Raw genomic sequence first — 22778 nt, 5'->3', positions numbered from 1 at the left:
AGCAGCTCTCTGCCCACAGAAACACACCTTTCCCAGGCATCCTGCTGGGAAAGGCTCTGAGAAGGTCAGAGAATGAGAAACAATTCTTGTTTTCACCTGGTATTGTGGACATGTGGGACGTGTTATGGAGATCTGTTTACCAAAGGTGGTTTCTTAACTAGCCAATGGTGACGGTGTTTGGACATCTGGACCACTTAGGTCCAGATTGTAACTGCCTATAAAAGCAATGGGTTTCTTAATAGAGACACAGATTATTGATCAGCCTGCCATGCTCATGGAGTCAATGCCAATCATTACCTGGCCAGGGGCTGCACGGACACCCAAACCCCACACAGAGGGCAGAGGGAGCAGGGGGACCATGGGTGACTCCAACCCCCAGGAGAAACCTGAGGGGAGGGCAGGGCTGAGCTGGACACAGGGATAAAGACAAGGGGACAAAGCACGTGAGGGTGACAGGAAAGTGGCCTTTCCAGAGGAAAGCAGGAGCCTGGGAGGATCCCTGGCTGATCCTCACTGGAATGTGCTGGTGAGTGGGAATAAAACACCAGGTGCCACAAATCACCCAGGACTGCAGGAGGCTTCCAGAGGAGGAAGATCTGGCTGCAGGCACCACCAGAACACAGGGACTGATGGCTCTGACATCCCAGTGTTTGGATAGTGTGGGAAGCTGGGACTGTGGGAACAGCGCCAGGATCTGCCACCTCCAGTCGGGATTTTCAGGATTGTTTCCCAGGGAATGACTCGGGCAGGGCGGTGCCTTCTGCTCCAGCACTCCCTGAAGGAAGAAATTTGGGCATTCAGCTGAGTTTGGAAGGCAGAAGATGCTGATGGAGCAGGGAACAAGCTGGGAAGCTCAACTGGAATGCTGGGAGCAGCTGTTCCAGCACAGGGAGCTGCTCCCGACCTTCCCATCCCTTATCCCGGGCATGGCAGGAAGGAACCAGAGCGGGAAGATAATTTCCCCCCCTCAGAAAATCCATTGCTATTCCAAAATATTCGTTCTAAAGTTCTAGACACCTGTGGGAATACTGTGTTGGTGTATTCCAGGGAGCCTGCCAGGCTGCAGAGCCCATTCCCACCATTCTGGAGGCATTTGGGAATTGCTACAAAATTTAACAAAGCAAGAAGGTCTGAGAGAGATGGAATTCCTCCCTGGGAGGGCAGGGAGTCCCTGGCACAGGGTGCCCAGAGCAGCTGTGGTGCCCCTGGAGCCCTGGCAGTGCCCAAGGCCAGGCTGGACAGGGCTGGGAGCAGCCTGGGACAGTGGAGGTGTCCCTGCCATGGCTGGGGTGGCACTGGAGGGGCTTTAGGGTCCTTCAGGGTCCTTTCCAACCCAAACCACTCCATGACCTCATTTCCCCACCTGCCTCCACACCCCCACACCCCCCCGATCCCTCCAAGCTGTGCCAGGTTTGTTTGGAGCTGCAGGAACAGAATTCCATGGACAAGTTACTGATCCTTCTGTCCTTCCCTTCCACCCGAGTGCTGGGAGCACTGAGCTGTGAATTCCAGGAGAAAGATGGGATCATTCCCGTCAGGAGCATGTGCTGCCAGCCCAGCAGGATCTCCATGCCCACAAGGAGCCACTTTGGGTCACTCCATAAATTTATTACAAAGCCAGGAGCCAGTTCCCCACCATGACTTTCCCCTGGTTTCAGCTGCTGAAGGGTTTTTTAAAGGGAAAAAGGAAAAAAATCCCAAACCACCCAATCCCAAGCTTTTTACAATCATTTTATCCAACTTTTCCCCCACCCCGAAGCCAGGAATTCCTGCCTGAGAATCACAGTTAATTGGATTATAATGGGCCATTCTTCCTGATTTAATAAAGCAGAGGAGAATTGGGATGGCAGCAGTGTGCTCCTAGGATTGGGAACAGCTCCAGTTCCTCATTTACATTCCAACTTTATTATTGAAAAAATGTCAAGCTCCAGGGGTCTGGGGAGGAAGTTTGCCTAGAATTTGTTTTATTCCAGCAAGAAATGATAAAATTGGGAAGAGTGGAACAATCCGTGGAAAAAAAAAAAAAAATCCTGTTCCTACTGCTTGAAATTACAGGGGGGAAAGGAAAAAATGAGGGAATGAGAACTCCCAGAGGGAAGTGAAGGGGCTGTGTTATCCCAGGGGTTTGGAGGAAGGGCATTCCCTGGTTTTAGCAGGAGAGAAATGCACAGCCCTCACACCCATCAGGAGGGATGGGTGAGCTCCCTGAGAGGGGCTGGGGAAAGGGAAGCAGGGAAGGCTGGAAGTGCTGGAAAGGGCCATGGAGCAGGATTGCAGGAAAAATGGGAATTCCAACATCAACCAGCCCTGCTGGATGCCCTGAGCACACTGGGCTGGGCAAGTTTTGCGGGACAATTCCCACCTTGGGAGCTGAGGCTTCATTTGTAAAGCCTGGGATTTAGGCAGGATTTTCCCACCCAGTTCCTGGCCCAGACAAGAATCCAGCAGCTTCCCTCCATCCCAGCTCATGGAAAATCTGCAGCCAGGATGGGAAAAGCAAACCCAGGAGAAAAGGCTCATCCCAGGGTCGATTTTATCCCTCCTGCTGGGAAAAGGGATGGATTCCAGAGCCAGCCTGGGATGCTGCGAGGCCCTGCTGGCACCATCAGTGCTCCCAGTGGGGACAGCCTCCAATGGAATTCAGGATAAATGACAGGATGGGGAAAACATGGCCAAAAAGGGAAAAAGCTCCAGTGGGAACAAACTCCCGGGATTTCAGGACAAATGGAATTACCCTGAACTGCAGCAGAGGGAACAAACCCCGCAGCCTCAGGCTCCCGGGGCACTGGGAGCCCAAATCCCACTGATCCCCACCCTGCACCCCTGGATTTCCCTCCTCATCCCACACCACTGTCCCACAGCAGCTCCATCCCAGGAATTCCCACTCTCATTTCCTGCCAGGAATGACAGGGAATTCCTGAATTCCCTGCCCAAGGTGGCACTGTTGGGAGGTGGTCCCATGCAGATCCTGGAGCAATTTGCAAACATTAATTAAGCCCTGGCAGCATCCCAGAGTGGGTGGGGACTGTAACTGTGTCTTTAATTACATTAATTCTGCTCAGGGTGGGCAGTAATTATTGGCAACCTATTCCACAACTCAAACAAACCCATGGTGATGATCGCACCTCGAGCACCTGGAATCCCCTGGATGGATGATGGATGGATGGATGGATGGATGGATGGATGGATGGATGGATGGATGGATGGATAAGAGAAAAAACCACAACAAAGTCCTGCTAGAAATCCCTCCTCTTCCTGCAGTTGGATGCTCCTCTCCCAGCAATCCCATCCCTCAATTCCCAAACACTCCCATCCCTCCTCTCCAGAAAAATCCCTGCTCAAGAAAAGGGGTTTGGTCTGTGCTCCAGCCCAGGCCAAAGCTGGGGGCATCTCCTGGAGAAGTGGCCAGGCTCAGCTGAATCCTTTCCCCATGGAAGTGGTATTTTTCCTGTCCTGCCAGAAATCAAAGTTCCCCCATTCACGGTGAAGTGAGGAGTTGGATTCATGGAATCTTGTGGATCCCTTCCAGCCTGGGACAGTCTGTGAATCCAGGAGAGTTCCCACCCCGGAATGCTGCACAGAAGTTGGTAAAACCGCCAGGGGTGCAGAATTCCAACATCTGCCTGCACCTGGATCTGCACCTGGATCCAGAGGCACCGGGACACCAAGTGTGGGATGCAAAGGAGCCCAGCCCAGCCCTGTTCTCCCCAGATCCGTGGGATTTGCACCCCGGACTCCCTGCACAGCCACACACCCCCAGCAGCTCTGTCCTGCCCCAGGCCAGCGAGGCCAGGGTCCCCTCCTGCCGCTGGGACATTCCTGGCCACGTCTGGAGGGAACCTCCCAGGAAATCACTCAGTCCTGAGGAGATGGAGCTGCTGGAGCCACAGAGCCACTCCAGGGCTGCAGCCCCTCGGAGCCAGGCTGGAGAGATGGGGGTGCTCACCTGGAGAGGAGAAGCTCCAGGGAGAGCTCAGAGCTCTGCCAGGGCCCAAAGGGGCTCCAGGAGAGCTGGAGAGGGACTGGGGACAAGGGATGGAGGGACAGGAGCCAGGGAATGGTTCCCACTGCCAGAGGGCAGGGATGGATGGGAGATTGGGAATTGGGAATTGTTCCCTGGCACAGGTGCCCAGAGCAGCTGTGGTGCCCCTGGAGCCCTGGCAGTGCCCAAGGCCAGGCTGGACAGGGCTGGGAGCTCCTGGGACAGTGGGAGGTGTCCCTGCCATGGCAGGGGTGGCACTGGGGGAAAAGAAGCCCTCAGCAGCCCAGGCCCTGCTGCTGCCCAGCTTTCCTTAATCCATGGATCCCTTTGGGAATCCTGCAGCTCTGGCAGGAAGGGGCAGCTCTGGAACCCCTGGGTTTTGTCCTTCCACAGCTTCTGGCTCCTCTCAGGACCCACCAGTTCAGTGCCAAACTCATCCCTGTTTTCAGCCCCAGCCCAAGAGAAGTCCAAACCCCCTCAGCACCCAGCTCTGGGGGAGATCAGGAACTGGGGTCAGTGCAGGGGTCCAGCTGACCCCAAACCCACAGGAAATCACCTCAAACCCTTCAGCCCATCCCTCACAGAGAGCTCTGCCTGGGACAGCACTTGGCATTGCCCACCCCGGATTCCTCCGTGGATTCTGCCACCAGGAACCCAAAATCAGCCACCAGGAACCCAAAATCAGCAGGATTCCCTCGGGATGGGAGATCAGGCCTTGGTTTCACAGGGATCCCAGGCTGAATCCAACCAGCCCCAGGCATGTCCCTAAAGTGGCACTGGGACGATTTGGGAGCACATCCACGGCTCCAGCCCCACATCAGCACCACTAAACACCACCCACACCCCTTCCAAAGGCAACACCACCCCCAGGCCACAGCTTTGTTTGGAAGTGAAGCCAAAAATAAAGAATTAAAATAAAAATGAGAGAATAAAGGTGGAAAAGGGAATTGCATAAAACAGTTTGTGGGTGGGTGAGGAAAATCCCCAAATAAACAACCCCACATCCTGAAATTCCTCTGCAATTCATTGTGGGTGATAATTAAGGTGTTTGCAGCTGTTTCAAGCTGGTGGCACAGAATTCCTTTCTGCCCTCACACCAACCCCAGGGCTGAAATGTCCCAGTCACTTAGTGAGGTAAGGCTGAGCTTCACCCTGGACACAGGGGATTCTTTGCTGAGGAAGCCACAATTACAGCCCCATCTGAGGGATGTGTCAGCAATATTCATCAGATTTTTAGGCAAACACGCAGAAATATTTTTAAAAAGTAGCACTGAGGTCTCTGTGCAGCTGCCACCCCATAAAGTCCCTGCTCTGGGGAGAAATTAAATGGATTAACAAAAAATAACTGAGCAAATCAAACCATGAGCAAGTATTGACTGCAGAGCCTTTGGAACACCCCAGAAATCCAAGATTTCGTGAAGGATGGGACCAAACCCTGCCACCCCTCCCAGCACGACCCCTCTGTCCCCACAGCTCCCCAGGCAGAGGCACAGGTGACAATTTGATTTAGGGAGTTATTAAATCAGGAGATCATTAACCCTAAACCTCAGACCATGAACAGACCCCAGGATGCTGGATGCACTCATTAATTTCTCAGGATGAAAAATCCTAAGAAGGAAGAAATCAATGAGCACAGGACAGGGCAATCAAGATAAATATTCCAGAGACAAAGAGCTCAGAGGAATAAATCAACCCCAAATCCCGAGAATGCAGAGCAGAGCAACATCCACTTAATGCTGAGCCTCAGCTCCTCCCAGACAGGCCCACTCCAGGGAAAGCAGGTCCTCACTCACTGAGCTGCCCAGTCTGGCACCTGGATTTGGAATTTGGGGAAGTTTTGAAGGACAGGAGCTGCTGGGTGCTTCCTTCCCTTGGAGCCAGCATGTGGACATTTGGGAAGGTTGGGTTTATGCAACTCCAAGCATTCATGGATGGTTTTGCCCATCCCTGGCAGTGGCCAAGGCCAGGCTGGATGGGGATTGGAACAACCTGGGATGGTGGAAGGTGTCCCTGCCCATGGAACTGGGCTTTAAGGTCCCTCCCAACCCAAACCATTCCAGGATTCCTGGATAACCACCCCAAGAGCCCAGCTTCAGGTCCAGCCTAAAGTAAAGCCACACATTGGCTGAGGACAGGAGACTCCACCTGATCCATGAACAAATCCTCATCCTTCTGGAAAACATTGACAGGGACAACAAATCCCTCCTGGAGCAGGCTAGGAAATAATCCAGACCTGAGCCCTCCTAAATGGAATAAATCTAACAGGATCATCCCAGACCTGCAGCCCTGAGCTCCAAAGATCCATGCAATCCCATATTTCCATTTATTAAGGAGTAAAAGCAACACTTCCCACACTGTTGGGATTGCTGGGCTCAGTCCCCAGTGTCCTCTTCCTTTCCCATGTCACCCACAAAACCCAACACCCTCTGCCCCCACGGTGTGGAGGGGCTGGGAGGAGAGGGAATGTCCTGTGGGAGATGGGCTGGGAGGAGAAGGAATCTCCTGTGGGAGATGGGCTGGGAGGAGAGGGAATCTCCTGTGGGAGATGGGCTGGGAGGAGAGGGTATCTCCTGTGGGAGATGGGCTGGGAGGAGAGGGAATGTCCTGTGGGAGATGGGCTGGGAGGACAGGGAATGTCTTGTCTGAGCTCCAGGGCTGAGCTGGAAGCACTCACAGGAGAGCACCTGCCTCCCCCAGCCCCTTTGCTCTGCTCCACATCTCAGCCAGGACCCCTTTGCTTCAAATCCCCTCTGCTTTGGGCTTTTGGGGGTTTTACCCAGGAAAGCCTCACCTCCCTTGGAGCACCCGAGCATGTCTAAAACCTTCCAAACTCTCTTTACACCCCCATTTATTCCATTTGCACTTATCTTTTCACACATCCTGCCTCATACCTGTGCCCAGCTCTCACCACAGGATTTTCCTGCCTCTCCTTGGGGTCCTCCCTCTGAATCCAGGGAGAGAAGCAGAAGCTCCAAGCACCCCAGAGCCCAGCCCGGGTGCGGCACCTCCATCCCACAGACACAGGCAGGAGGGCAGTGCCCTGGCCTGAGCTCTGGGGACACTCCCGACCCTCGGGAAGCTGTTCCCAGGGAACACCCCTCTGCACAGGCATTCCCAGGTGGAGAAGCTCCTCAGCCTCCCCTCAAGGACATGGCAGAGGTCACTGCCCTGCTCCTTCAGGCAGGAGGGATGTGCCGGGACACAGGGAGGTGGCCCTGACCCCCTCACCTGCCAGCTGGCTCCCGGCACACGGATCCCCCTCTCCCTCCAGCCTGGAGCCACACACACCTTTGGGATGGGAAGGATGCTTTCCCTACCTCCTCAGTGCTGGGAGCTCCCGGGGATCACACCCGGATTCCTCCCTCCAGCCTCGGGAAGCAGCTCCTGGGACCTTTCCAGGATGGCTGGAGGAGACCCCGCTCCGCAGGCACCGTGGTGGCTCCGGCAGCAGCTGCAGAGCCGGGAATGCCCAATTTCCTCCGGAGAAAGTCCTGCAGCAGCCCCAGAGCCGGGAATGCCCAATTTCCTCCGGAGAAAGTCCTGCAGCAGCCCCAGAGCCGGGAATGCCCAATTTCCTCCCGGAGAAAGTCCTGCAGCAGCCCCAGAGCCGGGAATGCCCAATTTCCTCCCGTTTCTCCGGGAGGATAAAGTCCTGCAGCAGCCCCAGAGCCGGGAATGCCCAATTTCCTCCCGGAGAAAGTCCTGCAGCAGCCCCAGAGCAGCCCTGGCTGTGCAGCTAAGCAGTGCTCCAGGATTTATTCCGCCCGGGACAACGGGGGGCTCGGGGAGAGCCGCAGCCAGCCCCGCCTGGCACCGGCACATCCCAGCCTGGCACCCGGGAGGGGAATGCAGCTCCTCCCCAGCGCCCACTGCCCGTTCCTCTGTAATTCCCGAATTTCCTCGTGCTACGGCACCGGGTTGTCCTGCTGGAACGGGCCTGCCCCAAATCCCGTTTTATTTATGATTTCTCCCGGCTGTGCCGCTCCTGCACCGCCGGGGCAATCCCTCCCTCCCTGCCGTGACAAGCCCAAAGGGACAATTCCGCCTGATTTCCAGGATTTCCAGGCTGCATCCCAGGCAGAGCCGAATCCAGCTCCTCCGGCGGGCGCAGCTCCCACGCAGAGCTCGCTCTGTCCCGCAGACCCACTGACCCCTCCGCAGGATGCTCAGCCACGGCCGCGCTGCCCGCAGAGATTAGAGGAATGTTCCAGCAGCACCAACATCCCGCCGCTGCCGGTGATCCTCCATCTGGTCTGGCTCCATCTCTCAGCCGGAGTCTGCTCCCAACACATCAGAGCTCCAACAGTCCCACCGGGACCTTCCCAAGCGGGGATCCCACTCCCAGCGCTTTGTAAAGCCCTGCCCCGAGTTTTGGGGTTGATCCCAAACCCCGCTGGTTAATCAGGGCTGGAACACCTTTCGGATCAGCTCTGCTCAGCAAAGCTCCGCATCCCAAAGCGCTCCAGGGTGCACAACCCCAGAGGAGCAGCTCCAGGGACTCCCGGGGTTGCGCGGGGAGCCGAAGGGGACCGGGCACAGAGGAGCCCGGCGGGATGGACCGGGCCGGGCCGGGCCGGACCGCGCTGCAGCCACGGCACACCGGGGGGACCTCGGCTCGGACACGGGAAAAATCGGGGTGCGACTGCGCTGGGGGCACCGCGGAACGTGGGAAGGCAGCGGCGGGGACGGTGCAACATTAATTTAATTATTTCTGATTAACACCCAAGGCAGCAGCCAGCCCTTCACACGCCAGACGGTCATCCCCATACCAGAGAGCATCACTTGGAGCCGGTGCAAAAACAGCGAGAGGGAAAGCAAGCTCTCGGTGGGCAGCGACCCGCAGGGAGCTCCCGAGGGGTTCTCGGGCCGGGGGGACCCTGCCCGGCCATGCGGGACTGCCGGACCCTCCGGAACCTGCCCGGCCATGCGGGACCTGCCGGACACACCGGGACACACCGGACCCTCCCGGACACACCAGGACCTGCCGGAACCTGCCGGACACACCGGCACCCACCGGAACCTGCCGGACACACCGGGACCCACAGGACCCTCCCGGATACACCGGGACCCACCGGAACCTGCCGGACACACCGGGACTCGCCGGAACCTGCCGGACACACCGGGACCCGCCGGACCCACCGGAACCTGCCGGACACACCGGGACCCACCGGAACCTGCCGGACACACCGGGACCCACCGGACACACCGGGACCCACCGGAACCTGCCGGACACACCGGGACCTGCCGGACACACCGGGACCTGCGGCACCCTCCGGGATCGCTGCGACCCCGAAGCGTTCCGGGCACCGCGGGCAAACGCGCAGCGAGCGGCGGGGCCGGGAGCGGAGCGCGGAGCGGGACACGGACCGGAACCGACACCAACCAGGAGTCCCTTAAACCGACAGCAGCCAGGGGTGCCCTTGGACCGACACGAACGGGGGACAGGGACCGGGGCCAACAGGGGATCCAGGGGACCAGGACCCTCTCGGACCGAGAGGGAACAGAACCGACACGACCCGGGGGTCTATAGGACCGACTCGAACCGGGAAGACGGACCAGAACCGACACGACCCAAAGGGTCCCGGAGAGGACCGAGGGCAGCCGGGGCTCCCGGCGCGCACTCACCGCGGAGAAGTTGTGCGGGCCGCAGAGCTCGCCGCGGTACTTGCAGGACAGCAGCATGTCCTCCAGCTGGTGGCCCAGGCGGTCCATGAAGTCGGCGCTGATGCCCTCGTAGTGGCGGGGCGGCAGAAAGAGGCGGAAATCGGCCAGTTTGGCGAACCAGCGCAGCCGCGCCTCGTCGGCGCGCAGCAGCTCGGTGAGCAGCGGCCGCGCGGTGCGGTTGGGCAGCAGCAGCCCCAGCCAGTGCCCCGCGTAGTACAGGTCGCCCTTGGAGAGGCGAGGGAAGCGCAGCGGGTTGTTGTTGCACAGCGTGACGGCGGGGAAGGGCAGCTGGCGGCTCCACTCGGTGCGCACGCGGGTGTGCGAGGGGAAGGCGAGCCAGTGCAGCAGGCGGTCGGAGGACCAGGCCAGCAGCAGCCCCAGCGCCGTGCAGAAGGCGAGCACCCAGAGCGCCCGGCGCGCCGGCGCCGCCCGCGCCGAGCACATGAGGCGCAGCCCGTGCAGCCGAGTGCGCAGCGCCGGCGCCCGGCGCCCCCGCGCCATGGGCGCTCCCCTCCTCCTCCTCCTCCTCCTCCTCCTCCTCCCGCCGCCGCCGCTCGTCCTGCTGCGGGCCGGGCTCAGGGCGAGCAGCGCCGCGCCATCCCCGGGCCCCCCGCCGGCTGCGGCCCCGAGCGGCGGGGGCAGCGCCCGCGGGCGGCCCGCGGCCCCGAGCTGCGCGGCGGGCGGCAGTTCCGGCAGCGCGGCATGCCGGGCCCGGGGCCACCGGGGCCACCGGCGCCGCCCGCCCCCGTGCCTGTCGCTGCCCCTGTCCCTGCCCGCCCGCGCCGCTCACATCCCGCGCTACCGCGCCCCGCCCGACACCGACACCGACCGAGCCCCGCCGCGACCCTCCCGGGCTCCGAGCCCGCGGACCCCGGGACCCCGGTGGGGAGAGCGCTGCGGGACCCCCGCGCTACCCCCGGCCCGCGCCCGCCCGGCCCGCGCCGCGCCCGCCCCGCGCTGCCATCGCCGAGCGCTCCGCCGGGCGCGCCCCGGCCGCGGGCAGCGAGCGGCGGCGGCAGCAGCAGGAGGCTGAGGAGGAGGAGGAGGAGGAAGAGCGGGACGAAGCTTCCCGAGGCGCCGGTCCCGGCCGCTCGGCGCTCGGGAGGCGGAGGGAGCGATGCCGGGCGCCGATCGCGCTGCCGCTTTCCCGGAGTAGCCCCCCGCTCCTCCTCCTCCTCCTTCTCCTCCTCCTCCTCCTCCGCCCCCCGTTATCCCCCGGCTGCCGCCGGCCCCGGCCCCCCCGCTGCCTCCTCCCTCCTCCGGCAGGAGTTTGTTTTTCTGCTGTTCAGCAGCCCCGGGGGAGAACATAATATCAAGAAAAGCCGGGGCTAAGGGAGGGGAGGCTTGCGGCGGGCTCCGTGTGGCCGCTGCTCTCTGGGGAGGGGGGGATGCTTTCGGAGGGGGCTCCGGGCTCTGCTCTCCGTGGCGAAGCTGCTCCCCGCGCCTCGGCTCCATGGAACGAATGGGAAAGGGAGAAACGCGTTCCGGGAAGCATCGCCCCCGCCCCTCGCTGCCCCTCACCCCGAGCCCGCGGAGCCCTCCGGGGTCAGGGGCTCCTCCTTCCCCGATCGGACACCGAAAAAGCCCCTTTCCCTTAACAGCCTGTGCGACGGGAATAACTCGGGATGTGGATTGGCATCTCCTCGGGATTGCTGAGCTCGGATCTCTGCAAGCGGCTGCCGTTACCTTCATTTTGCTTTCAAACAGAACCGAGAAACATTCCTCTAATTGTGTCCAATTAAGCTGTAAGTGCCGGTAACTGCTCCGAATCCCCTCTGATATGTGATTTTTTTTTTTCCCTCGGAATTAATTTTCCCTGTGCATTTGGAGCCGTATATTTTTACCCGATAGATGGAGTCGTTACAGCCTGGCTCTCGCCAGCCTCTCCCGGCGAGCTGCTTTTTTTATTGTGGCAAAGCTGCGAACGTGCAGCAGCCCCGGTTTGGGGGGCAGCAGCCGGCCCAAAATCCGCTCCCTGTGCGGAGACCCGGGGGGAACGGGAGCGGGAGGCTGAGCAGGGCTGAGGCGGTGGCAGCAGCGCAAACATTGCGTGAGCTCAGCTAGATGCCCTCGGATATCTCAGGTGGTTTTTCCCGAGCTCGTGGCCGTGAAAAAAAATTTCCCTTTTTTTTTTTTAGCAGCAAATCCTTCCCAACAGCCCAGCCCCGGCCGTGACCTTTCGGAACAGAGTGGGAAGAGGCCGGCAGCTCCCGATCCATTCCAGCGGCATCTCTGGCAGCTCCAGCGAGCCTCTGCTGCCTGGATCCCGACTCGTTTTTCCCTGCCGCCTGTTGAAAGCAGTGGGAGTTTTTCCCCTTGGCTCCCTCTCAGGATAATCAGCATCCCGAGTGCTTCCCCACCAGGTGGGCCGGGGCTGCTTTAGCCACGATTTATTGCCACAAACCCAGGGAAATAAAAGGTGCCCGACTATAAACATCCTCCGGGTGTGTGGGGAAAGCCCAGCCCAGCCCTGCACTGACCTCGCTTTCAGCTCTCTCTTCTCCAAAAGGTTTTTCACTCTTTTTTTTCTTTTTGGCGGGGGCAGGAGCAGCCTGGCAAAAGGGGTTTGTGAAGGAAAGTGCAGTAGGTTTGCATGGGAAGTGGCTTTTTCCTTGAATCTACTCCAAATGATCCACTTGTATCTGATTTATTACAGGGAAGCAATTTTTTGTAATTAGCTGGCAATGACTGATGGCAAAGGGCAGTGGGATGGCCAAGGCCAACTGGACCTGGAATCCAAAAGGTTCCCCATGAAAACCAAAGTCAAAGCCAACCCAAACCTGACGATGAAATTCCAAGGTATCACCGGGTGGGACATTGCCCGAGCCTTTGGAAATTCTCTCCGTGTTTTCAGTGATTTGGGAAAGCAGCTCCTTCCCTGCATCCGAGCCCTGGGTAATTCCTCAGGCAGCCACAGCAGCTTAAAAGCTGATTGGACTTAATTAAGTCAAATAAGAAATAATAGAGCTGATCCAGAAATATTGCTAATTAACCAACAACTCACTTGAAAATTACCCTTTGAGCTGGGTGAGTTCTCTCCTTTGGAGGAGAATGGATTTGGGATTCTGTAGTTTGGGATACTTGACAAATTCAGTGAATTATTGTGGGGGAATTCCACCATTCCCTCCCCAAAACATCCCCTGTGTGCCCCTGAAAGGGGACAGGAAGACAACTATTTGGAAGTTGTTCCAAACAAAAATTTGGCTTCTTTTGAAATTTCATTTTCACTTCAAACATCGACCTAGGTGAAGACAAAAAGGATTAAAGAAAAGCTTGAAATCCTCTGGAAAGAAAATCATAAAACTTTGTTCTGTTGGGTTATATCAGTATTAGTAGTGGTATTAGTATTAATATTAGTATCAGGATTGGTATTTTCCTGGAAGGGAGCAAAGGGAGGGAGGATCCCACTCCAAACTCCCCTCTCCAGACTCTCAGGGTGACTGGAGCCCCCTGCCCCGGCCACGCTCCCCCCGTGTCCACTGGAGCATCCCAGGGATTGATCAGGGATTGATGGGATTTATTCCCTTCTCTCCTGAGTGGTCCTGCTGGGTGAGGGGGCAGCAGGTTTATCCCTGCTGGATAGATTGGAGGAGCTCTGGGACATCCTCTGCTCTGCTGAGCTTTTAGGGATCAGAAGCAGGGGAGAAATTACAGGGCTGGGGTCAAATGGGGCAGGATGGGCCTTGGATTTTGGGAAACAACTCCTCCCTGGGAGGGTGGGGAGGCCCTGGAATAGAATTCCTGCAGAGCTGTGGCTGCCCCTGGAGCCCTGGCAGTGTCCCAGGCCAGGCTGGACAGGGCTTGGAGCAGCCTGGGACAGTGGGAGGTGTCCCAGGGTTTGGAACTGGATGGACTTTAAGGTCCCTCCCAACCCCAACCATTCCAGGATTCCCTGATCAACCTTCCTAAGCTGGGCTGTGTGCTCCCAGAGCCCCTGGAATGCAAAGGTGAGGATGGATTTTTAGCTCTCAGGAGAACAAGGGGCAGACACTGAAAGGCCCCTTGTCCCCAGGCAGGGAGCTCAGGTCCCCTTGGGTTGGGAATGGGATTCCTTTTCCAGCACAGAAACATCTCCAGGGGCAGGAGCAGAGCCTGGCACCACTGGGCACAGCTGGGCACAGCTGGATGTGCCCATCCCACAGAGCCCTGCCTGGGCTGGGCCGGGCTTTGGGACCCAAGGAGTCCCTGGGGATGGGTATGACCCCACAGCCCCTCCCAGGACATGTGTGACCCCACAGCCCAGGGTGTCGGGGCAAAATGAGCCTTAAATGTGTTCTGCAAGCCCCAAACCTTCCAGAAAAATTCCCTGCTCTGGCCAAGCCCTGCAGAAACAATTCCTGCTGGAACCACCATGGAACCAGAAAGGCACAGAACATTTGGAAATTGGGGTTTCCATGGAAGCCACCACTCGGCCCTAATTCCAGCCCTGCTGCCTCAGATCCCAGAGAATGTCACAGCCCCACCCAGAGCGACCTGGGGCAGCAGAGCTGTGGGAGCCCCCAGAAACATCCAAAGGGGGCTATTCTTGTTTCCCTTGGCTTTGTTTCATTTTTCATGCAAATAAATGAAATAAATGCTTGGGCTTCCAGCTGGGAAATTCTCCCAAGGAATTGAGGGAATTTTGAGGTCTGCAGAGGTTTGGGGCTGTTTGTTTGAATTCGGGGAGGTGAAATCTTCCATCCATACTAAAATATTGGGAGCACATAAATAATGCCAGGATTTCTGTGTCTGCTGCTTCACCCCTGCAGCACCAGAGGAGTAAAAACGTTTGGATTTCACAACCCTGCTCCAAAACATCAACAACAACAAAATAAAATAGAGAGACTTTGGATGTCTCATTTCCAGGGCCTTGTGTGTATTTAAAGGAGAAAACCTGGCAGAGATCAAACAAATGCCAAGTGAGCTGAGGTGTGGCTGCTCCTGTGGGAATTACCCTGGGAATCCCACGTGGGGAGGGGAGATGAGGTGGGATTTTCCAGGCGTGCACAGAAGGATCAGTTGGGAAGATTTCAGGAGCAGATCTTGGCTGGGCTGCAGAGACCCCACCCATGGGGGGTCCCCATCCCTGCACATCCCAAAGGGTTTAATCCCCCTTCCTCCCAGCTTTTGGAGGGGACATGTGGCTGATCCAGGAGCTGAATTTGGGAATCAGCTGTGGGAAGGAGGTCCTGTCCTGTGCCACACGTGACAGGGCTGTCACATGGCCTTTAATTAGCGGGGTCTGCTTTAATTGGCATTTTCTGGCAGAGCCATTATTCCTGGCCTTCCTTAAAGGAATAAAAGGCTAATCCATAAATAAATGTGTTTATAGAGATAGATATTTAAATATCCCCTTCTTTTCCTTCTGCAGGTAGGGAAGAGGAAGGATTTGGATCTATTTTAAGCTTGCAGCTGGCATCCTCCCAATTATCTCCCCCTTTCCCCCCCCATTTTCCATTTCACTGCCTAAGAAGTGAGGGGAAGAAATGAAACAAATGAAAACACCTCTGGATTTGGGAAGGATGGATTGAACAGGAATTCTTTGGAGCAAATTAAACAGCGAAGTTCTTGGGCCTCTTCCTTTCAAATTCTTTTTTTGCCATCAGGAATGGGGCACCCTGGACCTGCCAATTCCCTGGAACCGGGCCCAGGCCAGCTCTGCCCCAGTGCTCTCTGTGGATTTTGGTGGCCCCAGGGCTGGCCAGGAGCCTCTCCCCATCCCTGGGGCCCCAAAACTCTGTCCAGAGGTTAAAACAAGTCATGGAATGGTTTGGGTTGGTTTAGGATCTTAAATCCCCTCCAGTGCCATGGCAGGGACACCTCCCCCTGTCCCAGGCTGCTCCAGCCCTGTCCAGCCTGGCCCTGGGCACTGCCAGGGCTCCAGGGGCACCACAGCTGCTCTGGGAATTCCATCCCAGCCCCTGCCCACCCTGCCAGGGAGGAATTCCTTCCCAATCTCCCATCCAGCCCTGCCATTCCCTGTGTCCTGTCCCTCCATCCCTGGGACACTGAAGGGACACAGCCAGGTGAGGTGCTTGGTGCCCCATCCCTGAGCTTTTGGGACACCTCTCCCCTTCCCTGGCCCTGCTGGAATGATCCTGGATCCAGGCAGCCCGAGGGGAAAAGGGAAAAGAACAGCTTTGGAAGGAGCCCTGAAATGTGCAGGGAAGGGGGATCCATCCAGAGGCTGGGAAATGAATCCATCTTCAGGAGCACAAAGAGGATTTGAGTATTGAATATTGAATATTGAATATTATGTTTTCTGCCTCTCAGACACACAGATTATTCCATTTTTTTTCCCTGAACCTCTTAACTTCAGAGCCTGGGGTTTTTCTGTTCCTATTTATTTTCCTTTTTCCCCAATTCCTGAAGGGCTGGGATTTGCTGGCAGCTCCTGGCTGGGGGAGCTCCTGTTTTGGCTGCTGAGGGGCTGCAGGGAGGGGCGATGCTCTCCTGCTTCCCTTGGGAGTTCAGCCACACCCCAAGGCTTTTCCTGCTCCGTGGCTGGCACACTGGAGATGTTCTGCTTTAATTCAAAAGGAATCTTGGGAAGGAAGAACTTCCTGAGCTCATTTTACTGTTCAGAGCTGGCTTGTTCAAGGCTTTGGTCCTGAGGTGTGGGTGGGAGCTGATCCGTATGGGATTGGGCACCCCCTGCACCTTTATATGGGATTGGGCATCACCTAATTTAGGATTAGGCATCACCTACACTTCTATTTGGGATTAGGCATCACCTACAGTTTCCTTTGGGATTTAGGCGCCTCCTGCACCTTCATTTAGGGCTGAGCATGACCTACACATTTATTTAGGATTGGACATCACCTCTGGATGTGGCAGTGAGATGTGACAGTGGGAAATGTGGGAGGGAATTCCCAGCCTCCCTCTCGTGGGGGGATGATTTGGATAGCCCATGGGAATAAGGCTGGAGGGGGCTGGAGGCTCCTCTGCAGCCCCCCTGACCCAAAGCTCCCATTCCCAAGAGGAACAGCAGCTGGAGCAGAGGAGGTTGGAGCTTCCCAGGGGACAGGGCCAGCACAGCAGCCCGTGGGTCACCCTGGGACACCTGGGAGGGCCGTGCTGGATGTTCCATGTCCCACCCTGTGCCTGGAGAAACAATTCCCTGCTGATTCCCCCCTTCCTGAACCCTTTTTCCACCCATGAAATTCACTGGACTGGGCAAACCCAGAGGAAAACTGCTCCGTGTTTGGATGCTGGAGAGGATGGAAAATCCTCTCTTTCAGGGAGTTTGGCTTTCAAACCAAGCTCAGGGAGCAATTCCTTAGTTAAGGTTTGTTCCTTGTCATTCCAAGGAATTTGAAGGCTCTCTTGGCAGCAAGGTGGGAAAAGGGGAAAAGCCCTTTCTCCTCAAACCTGGAGGCGTTTCCAATCCAAGAGGCTGCCACATCCCTGGTCTTATGGCAGCAGCAGGGAAGTGGCAAAATGAGGTTTCAGATCCTGAAGGATAAAAGGGAAGGGTCACCTCCACATCAGCCTCTGATGCCACAGCACCAGGACCACGTTGGGAAGTTCCTTTGTTCCCTGAATCTGCTGGAAAACGAATACAGAACTCCTGGGCCAGTCTGGAGCCCGAACCTTGGAAGTTTGGGCTGGAATTTTTGGGATTGAACAGCCCTGGAGTGGTCCCTGGGTCAGCCCCCAGAGCTGCCACTGAAACCTCCCCATTCCCAAACCCTTGGATTTGTGGCACAGGAATTGCAGGGAAATTTGCTGCTGCAAAAATTCCCATTTAGGGGTTGGAGGAATTGGCCCCGTGTGGGGAATGATGGAACCCTGGAATGGTTTGGGTTGGGAGGGACCTTAGAGCCCATCCTGCTCCCAGCCTGGGGACACCTCCCACTGTCCCAGGCTGCTCCAACCCACCCAGCCTGGGCTGGGACCGGCCAGGGCTGGGGCAGCAGGGATGGAGATGGCTCCAGAGTGACACCCAGAGCTGGGGGCTTTGGGGACAGGAGGGGCCCAGGCTTTGGGAAGGTCCCCGTGCCACGTTCCTGTCCCAGCTCATCCCTGCTCCGCTCTGCAGCTCCAGCCGGGCACTGGGGTCACCTTGGAGGAAATCAATAAATGCAATTACTGTAAAAATCCCTGCAGCACCTGGGGGATGAGGCTGGAGGCACAAACAGTCCTGACGTGACCCTGCTCCCTGTGGACTCGGCAGAAATGGGGGAGAATTCAGTGCTCCTCCCGAGGGAAGCAGCCCCTTTCTGCTCACGGCAAAACCTCCCCCTCTCCATCAAAAAAACCCTTCAATTCCTGTCAAAAATCCCTTCAAAGGATCAAATCTGACAGCCCCAAAGCTGCTCCAGTTCCTTGCAGATTCTGTGGGAATGCTGCCAGCGATTCCAGCAGGGCTCATGCAGGCAATTCCCAGGGTGGGAATCCCAGCTGGCTGCACACTCCCCACACACCAGTGGCAGCTGTGAGAGAATTTGGGAATTTTGACCTCCTTGCTGTGGATTTCCAGGGTTGGAGGCCACGGGGTGGGTGCTGAAGGTCTGTCCTGCTGATACCCTGTCACCTCAGGCCAGGGGGATCCACAGGGATCCGGGGAAGCGGGACAGGCTGGAAGCAGAGGCAGGTAAGTGCCACCTGCGGAGCTGCCAAACTGAAAGGATCCAAAGAATTTTCCTTTGGCAGCCTAATGGTGACAGCAGTTGTGTGGGAAGATTAATGGAGAAAAGGTTGGATAAAATAGAAGCTCCATCCTGAAGTTTTTCAGCTGCTTTTTTGCAGTTATATAATTGTAAATGACATTGATTTTTATAAAAATCCACAAACAACACCAGGAAACTTGGAATGTTTCAGGCTGGATTCTGCTGCTGCTGCAAGCAGAGGAAATCTGGGGTTTTCTTGGATTTCAGGGCAGTTTCAGGCTGTTTTTTCAGGGATGAGAAGCGGGATTTGGCTCTCAATAGCCTTGGAATGCCACTGGAGCTGTGCAGGGAGGAGAGCAGGGGCTGAGCAGGCACAGCCAGGGAATTGTCTGAGTTTGTGTCTGGCCAGAATTCCCTGCACAGGCCGTTCCCTGCTAACCAGGGATCAGGATGGCACCTGGGGTGGGCTCCCAGGGCTTTTCCAGCCTGGGTGATTGCTGTGACCCTCCAGGTGCCCCTGGCAAAGGCCCTGCTGCCCTTCCTGAGCAGCCCTGGGGATCCCTGGCTCCCATCCCCTGCACCCAGAGCCAGGGCCCAAGGTTAAAAGCAGGGATGAGTTTTTAGTGGGAATGGTGAGATTTGGTCCAAGGTTGGGCTGGGTGACCTTTTCCAGCCCCAGTGAGCCTGGGATGGCAGCTGGAGGAGCAGCAGGACATTCCCATCCCCAGTCCATCCAGCCTGGGGGGAACTGGGATCACCCCCAAGCCCCCTGGGCTCACAGGGGGGGCTCTGCTCAATCCCTGTTGGACCCGGCCCTGGGACACAGGGAAAGGACACTGGGAAAAGATGGGAAATGACCCCTGAGAGTGCCTCAGTTTCCCCAGGTACAGCAGCAGGATTCCAGGACCAGGCTGGGACAACATTCAGGACCTGGCTCAGGTCAGTCCTGGCCTCTCTCCTGCCAGGACCCAGCCCCTGCGAGCTGTTCCCTCTCCCACTGCAGTCTTCAGGACTTTCATGGAATCATGGAATGGTTTGGGTGGGAAGGGACCCTAAAGCCCACCCAGAGCCCCCCCTGCCATGGCAGGGACACGTCCCACTGTCCCAGGCTGCTCCAAGCCCTGTCCAGCCTGGCCTTGGGCACTGCCAGGGCTCCAGGGGCACCAAGGGAATAACCCTTCCCCCTCTCCCAGGGAGGAATTCCCTCCCAATACCACCCCCAAATCTGCCTTTTTTTACCCTTTCCTTTAATGCTTCCCTGTATTCTCCAGCCTTTGGCTCCTCTGATGGCTGACAAGGAATTTTTTTTATTATTCCAAATCCCTGCTTCTTTCTTTAACAGAATCCCATGAGAAGGCAAAAGGAAGGGAGCTCCTGGGTGGAAAAAGCCCTGGAGGAACAAAACTGCAGCAGGAAGAGGTTCCTCCTTCCAGGAGGGATGTTGGGACTGGCTCTGCCTTGGCACAAAGATCTTGTCAGGATTTGTTTTCCTGGAGAGACATTCCCTGAAGGAATATCCTGAGTGTTCCTGGGGATGTTTGAATCCATCCTCTTCCCCCTCTGAGGAAAAGGGGTTTGCTCCAGGTGTAAAAGGCACAAGGATGACATTTCCTGGTCTCTTTTGTTTCCTCTCTGTATTTCCCCCCAAAATATTGATACATTTATATTCAGAATTCCTCTCTCCCCCCTCTCCTCCTTTTCCAGCCCTTGGATGTGGCTGGATGAGCACATGGAGCTTCCCTGAGCTGTGGGTAATGGGCTGGATGATTCTCCATGATTTTCTCCAAGAGTTTTCCCTTCCCAAGGCTATTTCCTCTCTGGAATTGATATTTTAAAACAATTTCCCTGGAGGTGTAAAAGCTCCCTGGAGAATTGAGAAAGCTTGACTGGAAATACTCCCATCAAACCCTTCCTGCTCCCTGTTTTTTGGGCTGTTCCCTCCTGCAGGAATTTGAGGGGTTTAGCAACTTCTCCATGTGTTTTTTTTGTTTGTTTGTTTTGTTTGGTTTGGTGATTTTTTTTGTTGGTTTTTTTTTGTTTTGTTTTGTTTTGTTTTTGGTTTTTGTTTTTTTAATTTAGTCCTTACTTTTGGGAACAAAATGCTCTAAGGAAGGATTTATTCCCATGCCCTGCTGTAAAATCTGGGAATGAAGGGAGGATTTGCCCCCCCATGTTCCTGTACCAGCTGTAAAATATGTGAATGAACACATTCCCATCTTCCTCCTTCCCTTTGCCACCATCAATTCCCTGGTGCCAGGAACTGATGGGAGTCAGGAAGCTCCAGATAAGTGGGAATCAGAGCTGGGAATCTGCCAGGTCATGGATCACGCTCCAGAACTCCCCTCAATCCTCTCACTGAAAGCAGGATGGTTTATTTTCCCTGTGGCTACTCCCAAATATCTGTGCAGCATCTCCTGCCTTCCCATTTTTCCCTTGGAGTGGGGACACCCTGGGTCTGCCACAGCTCTGGGATAGCTGGGAAGGGACTGGTGTGGGACATTTCCACCTGGACACTGAAATCCCCTCAATCCCCTCCTCCCTGGGGTGTGTTCCATGACAATGGGTTTCCTTTTCTCTTTGAGATCCCATTGTGCACTGACTGCCTGGGGAGCTGTTCCTGGAATAATTGCACAGGAGGAACCATCAGGAGCTCTGATTTATTTCCCTCTGCCACTCCGGGTGCAGAAGTGCTGCTGGGGATGAGGGCAACACCTGCTGCTGACCTTGGACATGGAAGGAAGAATTCCCAATTCATCTTGGAGCCAAGCTGAGGGGAAAGTGGCCCAGAAAGCTTTTCCTGGGACAGCTGCAATAGTTCTCCATGAGGGCTTATGCAGCTTTGGGGCTGGAAATCAGTGCCAATTCCTTGGGACCTTGCAGTTCCTTAGGGTACAAATCATGGGATCCTGGTTTGGGTGGGAAGGGGCTTTAAGGATCCAGAGCCACCCCTGCCATGGCAGGGACACCTCCCACTGCCCCAGGCTGCTCCAAGCCCCAGTGTCCAACCTGGCCTGGGACATTCCAGGGACCAAGGGGCAGCCACAGCTGCTCTGGGAATTCCATCCCAGCCCTTCCCCACCCCCGCAGGGAGCAATTCCCTCCCAATATCCAACCTAAATCTCCCCTCTTTCAATCTAAACCCAACCCCCACCTTCTTCTTTCCGTCTCTGCCCATGGAAAAGTCACTTTGCCATGGTTTTTTTAAGCCCTTGGAGTCCTGAAAGGCCTCGATGAGATGCAGCCAGTCCTGCTCTGTTCATCCTTTGCTGCTCCCAGGAACTTTTCTGGGATTTCCTGGTACTGCTCCTTGCTCAGCAAAATGTGTGTTTGGACACCAGTATTGCCAGTGCTGGGATCATCCTCTGCCCAGTACAAACCAGTACAGCCAGAGCTGGGGCGCACCCAGAAATGGGAAAGGAAAGCAGAAGAGATAAATCAGCTGAGGCTGGTGAAGCAAGAGTCTGAGCAGAGTGTGTTAGTGAGGAAAGCAGTGAGGGCTGGAGCAGGGGTTTCTCCACTGCTGGGGTGGACACAGGCGCTGGATCAGCATCACAGACAGCCCGTGAAGGGCGGGCAGTGAATGTTCAGCTTTAGGCATTTTCCAGGGATGAACCTTTCAAAACAGAGAAGTGTCATTGCTGGAAAACTCCCTCTGTGCAGGGCTGCAGGGCTGGGAGAGTCCCTGGAATGCTGGAGGCTCCTTGGCTGCTCTGGCAGAGGTGAAAGCCCCGAGGAATCCATCTGGGCTGAGCCAAGCAGGGCACAAACGGGGATTTCTCCATCTGGAACTGCTCTCCCAGGGAACCAAAGCTCTAAGACAGGAGGGGATGATCCCAGTGAACCACAGGGCAGATGCTTAAATAATTCCAAATTATCCCTGATTTTGACTGCACAGGTCTGGAGCTTTGCCAGGATTTGTAGGGAAACCTAAATGGAATTCTGAACTGAGGAATTCCCCATTAGGTCTGGAATCAGCATGGGCGGGGGGAGCAGCTGGGATGGGAATCACTTCCCTGCTGGGAATGCAGCTCCTGCCTTGAAGCCACTCCCAGCCTGGAATGGGTTTGTGTCACCTGGGGAAGGGCCCCTGTGCTTCTCCGGGTTTTGGGGACACCTGGGAGGGATCCCACTGTGTGTTTGTGTGCCACAGGCTGCACCTGTTGGGATTTGGGATGGATTCCTCTCTGGGAGGGTGGAAAGGGGCTGGGATGGAATCCCTGGAAGTGTCCCAGGACGGGGCTTGGAGCAGCCTGGGACAGTGGAAGGTGTCCCTGCCATGACAGGGGTGGGATGGGATGGGCCTTAGGGTCCCTTCCAGCCCAAACCGTTCTGGGTTCTCAGAATCCCTGGCCCTGGCTCTGCAGGGATGGCTGAGGGCCCTGCATGGCCTGGGCTCCCCATCACTGCTTTCCTGACCCCCCAGGAGGGGAATTCCTAATTCCACCTTGCCTTGTCCATGCAGAGCACTGGGGGGATCCTGTGGCCTTTCCCATCCCATCCTCAGTGGAGACCCAAGAGCTCAGGGGCAGGAGGGGGCTGGG

General features: G+C 56.5%; 1 protein-coding gene and 1 non-coding gene across 6 annotated transcripts in view; one reads left to right on the top strand and one right to left on the bottom strand.

Moving 5' to 3' along the window:
- The window catches only part of ASIC2 (acid sensing ion channel subunit 2), a 417185-nt gene that overhangs the window by 70236 nt on the left and 324171 nt on the right, over positions 1-22778 (bottom strand). The window contains exon 1 of one of the 4 annotated variants that reach the window (XM_072919150.1): positions 9608-10663. The exons of the other annotated variants lie outside the window; for them this stretch is intronic. Within the exon in view, the coding sequence (XP_072775251.1) occupies positions 9608-10147 (540 nt within the window). The 5' untranslated portion in view covers positions 10148-10663. Of the gene's footprint in view, positions 1-9607; positions 10664-22778 lie in introns of those variants that run through there. 4 annotated transcript variants of the gene reach the window in all.
- On the top strand, positions 10863-15011 carry LOC115490751 (uncharacterized). 2 transcript variants are annotated; one of them, XR_005982635.2, is made up of 3 exons: positions 10863-11391; positions 11785-12445; positions 14997-15011. It is a non-coding gene; the product is annotated as an uncharacterized protein (transcript). The 2 variants fall into 2 exon arrangements; XR_012052102.1 differs by having other exon boundaries at positions 10869-11391; positions 11785-12009.

Source organism: Taeniopygia guttata, chromosome 27 (genome assembly GCF_048771995.1).
Source record: "Taeniopygia guttata chromosome 27, bTaeGut7.mat, whole genome shotgun sequence".
NCBI lineage: Eukaryota > Metazoa > Chordata > Aves > Passeriformes > Estrildidae > Taeniopygia > Taeniopygia guttata.
This window is presented reverse-complemented; position numbering and strand designations above follow the sequence as displayed.